Source organism: Chenopodium album, chromosome 3 (assembly GCF_948465745.1).
Source record: "Chenopodium album chromosome 3, dcCheAlbu1.1, whole genome shotgun sequence".
Classification (NCBI taxonomy): Eukaryota; Viridiplantae; Streptophyta; class Magnoliopsida; order Caryophyllales; family Amaranthaceae; genus Chenopodium; species Chenopodium album.
The window spans coordinates 74,020,919-74,027,646 of NC_137836.1; the positions used below are offsets into that span (position 1 = coordinate 74,020,919).

Consider the following 6,728-nt stretch of genomic DNA (forward strand, 5'->3'; position numbering starts at 1 on the left):
ATATATGTGGATTCCTTTGACATGAGTGGAACATTGATTTCATTTAATGGATGTTGTGACTGTGGTACACTCAAATGTCTAGCCGTAATTGGAGATTATAAAGGGTGTTTCCCGGTTATTTCAGAAGTTGAGTGGGAGTCATGTTACCACAAGATTGGATAGAGTCTACCTATTAAATTAAGAAATGTGTCATGGCCGCTTGAAGAGGGAGAATTCAGAAAATACGTGGCCGCGTTCAAATGCATTACATTGTAATCATTTGGTTTTGTAATTCTAACTCAGATTTCAAGGAACGATTTGTAGATTAATATGATCTCGACATGTGATGCAATCATATTATCAAATCGACACATATATTGACTTAAGGAATTTGAATATTTCACCCTTGTCTCAGACAAGTGGGAGATTGAAGGAGTTATGTCTTCGTCATGTGCAATTACTAGATATATAAATGGATCAAATTATGGATATAATTAAGTTCGTACATTTGGGTCATCGTTTTGCCATAGCTAGAGGTACTAACGGTCTTTGGACTAGTAAAATAGCCCAAAGCCTAATTGGACGGATCCTATAAGGTCACACAAAGGGGCTAGATCGAGCATTAGAGGACGAGGCCCATAATAGGCCTCATCACTCTAGGTGGCCGGCCATGTAAGGGAATTAAGAGGTTTTTGGGCTTCATGCTCACTCTAGGTGGCCGGCCATGTAAGGGAATTAAGAGGTTTTTGGGCTTCGTGCCCTAGTCTAATTATAATGAGATTATAAATAGACTAGGTGCCTAGGTTTGCAGGTAAGGAATTAACAGATCAGTGTGATCAAACCCTAATTAGCAAACACGAAACCCAACCCCTCTCATACTTCTCTATCACACGGCTCTCTCCTCCTCCTAGGCGCTGGTGGTGTGTCGTGGTGGTGGTGGTTCATGCGGTGGTCGGTTGTCCATAAAGGTGGTGATCGCGGTTTTCCTCAATCACTCGACCAATCTAGTACTGGTGGACGGATTGTTCGAATCTCGTGGACTAAGTAGAGGAGCAACACTTGGGGATCTATTCTCTCCATAATTTGCCTGTCGAATAGCTCTGTGGAATTCACGCGTCAAAGGTATGATTATGTGTCTTGTGTGTTATGCATGTGATTCTTGGGATTGGTACTTGATTGAATATGATTCATGTTTTTCCGCTGCGTAGTACCTATAAACTCCTACAACTACTGCTCATATGCTTCTCACCTGCCCTACAGCCTTATCTATATGGAGACACTCGGCCCTTAGACTGGACACAAGTGCAGGGCACTCTGATGGCTTTCGATCTTGGTGCAACACGATGTATGGAAAAATGAAAGAAGCTAAATGGTAGGATTTTTTTGGTGTTTGGCGTGGGGAATTTGGTTGAAAAGGAATGCTTGGGTGTTTGAGAGAAAAGAGAAAAAAGAGTTTGATATTATACATAAGTCAATGGCTTTGGTAGGAGAATTTGAAGAAGCTAACACCAAGGCTGTCGTGATGCAGCAACAGACGCACTTGAGCTCCTGCTGGAAGGCCCCTGTTGTTGGTCTGTACAAGCTGAATACAGACGCAGCATTTCAGGATTGCAAGTTGGGAATGGGAGGGGTTTTGAGGGATGAGTATGGGGATGCTGTGGTTGTCTTTTGCTCATCTGATTTTGGGAAGGTGGAGGTAGATATTGAGGAAGCTATGGCAATGAGAGCAAGTCTCAAGATAGCGTTAGATGCAAGCTTTAGAAGATTGATCCTTGAGACTGACAATTTAAAGCTCTTCCACCACATGAAGAAGGGCTATACTCCTCCCTGCTGTTTTGGTATTTTGGTAAAGGATATTTTGTTGCTTGCTGAGAAGTGTATTAGCTGTGATTTTTCTTTTGTTAAAAGGTCGGGTAATGAGGCTGCTCATAGCTTAGCAAAATTAAGTTTTAGTTTCAATGAGTATCGTGTTTGGCTTGAAGAGTACCCTCCTGAAATTCAGGGGGTCTTATGTAACGATATTGAACTTTTGGTGAATTAATAATATGTGCTAAGTTGCGGCTTTTGTAAAAAAAAAAAAAGGACACACCAAGAGATGACACGTGTCATTGCTGGTGTGTTTTTTTTTAGTATATATTATTATTGATTTTCCCTCCAAAATGCTTTTTTTTTTTAAAAAAAAAAATTCTATTAAAAAAATTAAATTTTTTTAATAAATTTTATTTTTATACTTGTATATTTGTAACACATAAGAATTTAAAGGATAAACATTACTCCCTCCGATTCATAATGTTAGTCTCATATGGAATCAATCACATAAAATAAGAAAACAAATATATTTGGAATCTAACATTAAAGTACAACATATTTCATAATTAATTTACCTTAATTAACTTTTTTTATTTTTTATTAGGAAAGCACAAGTCATAATTGCATAATTTAAGGTAAAAATTTTCTTAATTAGAGTCATGTCATCAATCCACAATAAATTAATTCCAAAAAAAATCAAGTCATAAATGAAATATATTCAATATGAGTAGAACTTTTTGAAACGCCCAAAATAGTATATGGACTAACGTTATGAAACGGAGGGAGTAATAAATTTAAATTTTTACAAAAAAATGTTACATAGGTTATTTAAGTTAATTAACTCTATATCAATTAACTATTATTATTAATAAATAATACTCCAAAATTAGTATAGATGAAAATATTAGTCGTTAATTACTCATAAGGAAAGTGTAAGATGAGAAAAAGGAAGTAAATAATTACTTATTACTTCCCTAATCTCAACTCACTTATAATGCCAAAAAATTCACCCACCTTTCCCTCCAATTCCTTTCTCTGTAAACGCACAAATTAAAGACCTCTTTCCTTATTTTGCTACTCATAAGATTACCTCAAGAAATCAATAATTTTTTTTTTTTTTTTTTTTTTTTTTGAATAGAAATCAATAACTTTTTTATGGATAATTATACAATTGATTACCGTTTAATTATCACCCAATTTTGGGAATTATTTAATTTGCCTCCCTTGAATTATGGTAGTCAATTACAAGGGAGATTGAGAGTGGTAGTAGCGGCATCGGATCGACGACGACGAGTTGCATAAGTTAAATATTATTCTTCTTAATTTCATAGTATTATTTTCAATTTGATGAACTTGTAGTTTGGTTGATTTGAGTCCTCTGTCGTATGATTTTTGATTGATTATCTAAATTCAAATTTGGTTTAATATTAAAATTACATTGTTTAATCAATTTTATGATTATATTTCAAGCTTAATTTGTTATCTTATTATGTTTGGAGTATAATTGAATGCTAATTATGTGGTTTGGGTTAGTTTAAATTCCATAATAATAGTAGTTTTAATCTGAATTTTGGTTGGAATGTAATTCGGATTAACCACCTATGTGTTGGTTCAATTAGGATTAATGATGTCTTATATCAATTGATTCTTGATTTAGCTATTGTATGTTATAATTATATTTAATTATTTACCGTAGAAAATTGGAATGATATGCTAATGAGTTATAGTGAATATCCGTTCAAAAAAAAAAAAAATGATGTTCTTGAATATTGCTTGTTTATAGTGAATATCCGTTCAAAAAAAAAAAAAAAAAGTTGTAATTATATTTAATTATTTACAATAGAAAATTAGTATGTTATGCTAATGAGTTATAGTGATTAGTGAATATTGCTTGTTTATTGGTGAAATTTTTGCAATCATTTTTTTTTTTTTCTTTTGAAAACACAATCAATTTTTATTAACTCAACATAATACTTAATGTGCATCAAATTGAGTACTTTTGTTAGTTAGTTGGTTTAGTTTGAGTACTCTATAAATACAGCTAAAATCATGCTAGCTAATTACACAACTTAGTTCTAGGAGAAGATCATGGGATTGCATGATTATGGGAATTACAAAGATTGTTGTCATGTTTAAGATTGCAGAATTATTCTCCTTTTCAAATTATTACATAACGTTTTATAAAATCTCTGCTCATATTTGCCATTACAACAAATAAATCCATTTTGTTAATGCTCCAGAATCGCCTATTGAAGCAGTCTGTTTCGAAGTCCTCCTCAACATGGTAAACTTCCTAAAAAATATTTTCAATATTCATACCAAACGTCTCCTAAATGTTTGATGAAATGTGTTTGTGGGCAGGAATCTTACTTATCAGAAATTTCCTTTTCCGAAGTTATGGAGAAACTATACAAGGAAAAGCTGAAGCCATTGGAGACTGAGTATCACTTTTGTGACTTTGCGCTACCTCCTATGTTGGTAAAGTCTAATACCTTGTAGTTAATTATAAGCACATATGCTTTGTTTAGTTGGTGTTATCATCATAATTCTTTTGATTTATTTTCTTTTGCTAGGATGGACTTGCATTTGCCTTTGACCCGCTTTTTATGGTGTTGGGAGAGTCTTTAACTGGGAAAACTTCATTAATAAAACAACTGTTCGACGGTGATTATCCAGGTCTTCAACAAAGTATTTGCTTTCATGATTGTGCATTAAAATACTTCGATTTTGACTTCACTAAATGTTATTTTTGTGCTATACATCCAACAGGTTCCGAATCTGGGTATACAGACAGGTTTTATTTTATCAAGGTATTATTGTTGCAAGCATTTTTTTAGTTGAGTCCAAGATCTAGATGCTATCATTGTTTGGCCCTTTCTCTTCTACTAATTTACTTGGAATTTTCGGTTGTGTAAGGAATTGTTGTGGCACAATTGGTTTTTACTTGTATAAAAAGAAGTGAAACAATGTGTGTTTTTTGTTACTTTTTTGTTGTTAGTAACTTGGGTCATTTTCATTTCACAGCAAGGACTTTGTAATAAGACCGTGACGGGATCTGGGTTGATTAGACATCCAGATTATAGTTTGGATTCCCTTGAAATGTGTGGGTCGGATGTCTTATCATGTATGGAGGGTGTAATGCTGAAAAACAATGTAAGTAACTGTATATATATAATACAGTGCCATTAAATATATTCACTGTCAATTTTCGTCTTGCTAATTTTAGAGTTTGCATTGCTTGACATCAGGTGCTGGGGTATGCTTCTTTTGTGGACACACCTTCGATTCGTACTCGACATCATAAGATAACCACTCAACATAGAAAGATTATATTATGGTGTGCGCAAAAGTGTGACATGATTCTTCTCTTTTTCGATCTTCACAAGCCTGAGATTTGTGCTGAATTCAAGTGGTTACTTTCATCACTACGTGGTCATGAGCACAAGTTCCGTATTGTTATATATAGGGTTGATGGCATTAATCCTGAGAAGGTAAGATCTTGATTTGAAATTATAGGGTTGTACAAAGAGAGTTGCTTGCATATAAAATGTAGGTGTAACTAATGGAGCAATGTACAAATTGCAGTTGACCAAAGCATATGGTTCACTGATGTGGTCGCTTGGGAAGGTTATAAATAGACCTATTGCTTGCCGTGCTTATATTGGGTAGGTCTTGCTTTAATTTATGATTGGTCTCAACTGTCTAGATCGTAGTCTGTACATCTAATATCTATATTATACGTCTTATCATCAGGCTGATTTCGGTTAATTTACATTCTTTTTGTGGCTTGGATATAATCTGCTTAATATTTACGTAGTATTGGTGAATGTATTGCTACTAATCAACATCATTGTACAATTCTGCTTCTCTGCAGCTTCTCGGAGAAAGTAAAGAATGACTTTCTGAATGAACTGAAGAATTACAGAAAACCTGATATTCGTGAAAGAATAGTAAGTCTAATTTTGTAAAATCTTGCTTGTTCCCTCTTTTGTTGTTGCAATTTCTTTTTTCATCTTGAGACTATATATACGGTAGAAATTATCCTATCAAATTATACAGATCATGGACTTTGCAAAACGTGCCAAAGATGCGAAGATCCATGCTTGTATTATGAGTCATTTGAAGAAAAAGATGCCTTTCAGCTGGGGGATTACAGATCAGTTTCAAATATGTGATAATCTTGAAGATGACTTTGAGAAGGTTAATGCTTTTAATTTCCAAGTCAAAATCCTTAACTTTGTTCTTTTGATTTCTCTTCAATGCTACCTCCTCACATATCATCAACTTTGCGAAACAGGTCTCAAAGAAGTATGGAATACCATTGGAAGATTTTCCTCTTGTGGATAGGTATAAAGAAGTTCTCAATCACGAATATGATTTTAACAAATTGAAGAAATTGAAGCCCAAGCTGGAGCTGCTTAAAACAGTTGAGGATATGCTTGCCTATGATATTCCCTTGCTCATTTGCTAATAGTTGATGGCGGTTTTTCCTGCACAAATAAATAAAATGGTTTTGAGCAAAAGGTCTACAACATGATTCATATTTTGTTTAGTTCTAATCTCCATATCATGTTAATGAGTTAACTTTGATGGTCTTATCTTGATCACATAAACAGACGATGTTGCAGTTTTTTAAACCTCAGATAGCATTTTTTAGTGTCGTGTGTTGAACTGATGGCATTTTTTATTACTCCTATTTTTAGCAACAATGAAAGTCGTTGCTATGCTTGTAGTTTACAAGATAACCAGATTCATGAATTGGCCACAACCAATATGTAAAGTTCAAGAGTCCAAAGAGCCTAGACTTGCCTCACAACATAAACATATAATACTAAGGTAAGTCATAACACAGCATGACAGAAAGAAGGGTTTTTTGACGAGTATAAAAAAGGGTAATGAGTATATACAATCAAATGGCATTGGAAGGGGATTGAAACATA

General features: G+C 34.0%; 2 protein-coding genes across 2 annotated transcripts; both read left to right on the forward strand.

Annotated features, from left to right (window-relative positions):
* Nucleotides 1-1,453: 1,453 nt before the first annotated feature.
* Nucleotides 1,454-2,020, forward strand: LOC145625359 (uncharacterized). Its single transcript, XM_081678420.1, has one exon. The coding sequence runs from the start codon at nucleotides 1,454-1,456 to the stop codon at nucleotides 2,018-2,020; it is 567 nt and encodes a 188-aa protein (XP_081534546.1).
* A 1,804-nt stretch (nucleotides 2,021-3,824) lies between these two features.
* LOC145616733 (EH domain-containing protein 1-like) lies at nucleotides 3,825-6,396 on the forward strand. Its single transcript, XM_081671479.1, has 10 exons — nucleotides 3,825-4,072; nucleotides 4,150-4,266; nucleotides 4,362-4,464; nucleotides 4,558-4,598; nucleotides 4,813-4,941; nucleotides 5,037-5,279; nucleotides 5,374-5,453; nucleotides 5,663-5,738; nucleotides 5,848-5,988; nucleotides 6,086-6,396. The coding sequence occupies exons 1-10, from the start codon at nucleotides 4,070-4,072 to the stop codon at nucleotides 6,257-6,259; spliced, it is 1,107 nt and encodes a 368-aa protein (XP_081527605.1). The 5' UTR covers nucleotides 3,825-4,069; the 3' UTR covers nucleotides 6,260-6,396.
* The last annotated feature ends 332 nt before the right edge of the window (nucleotides 6,397-6,728 follow it).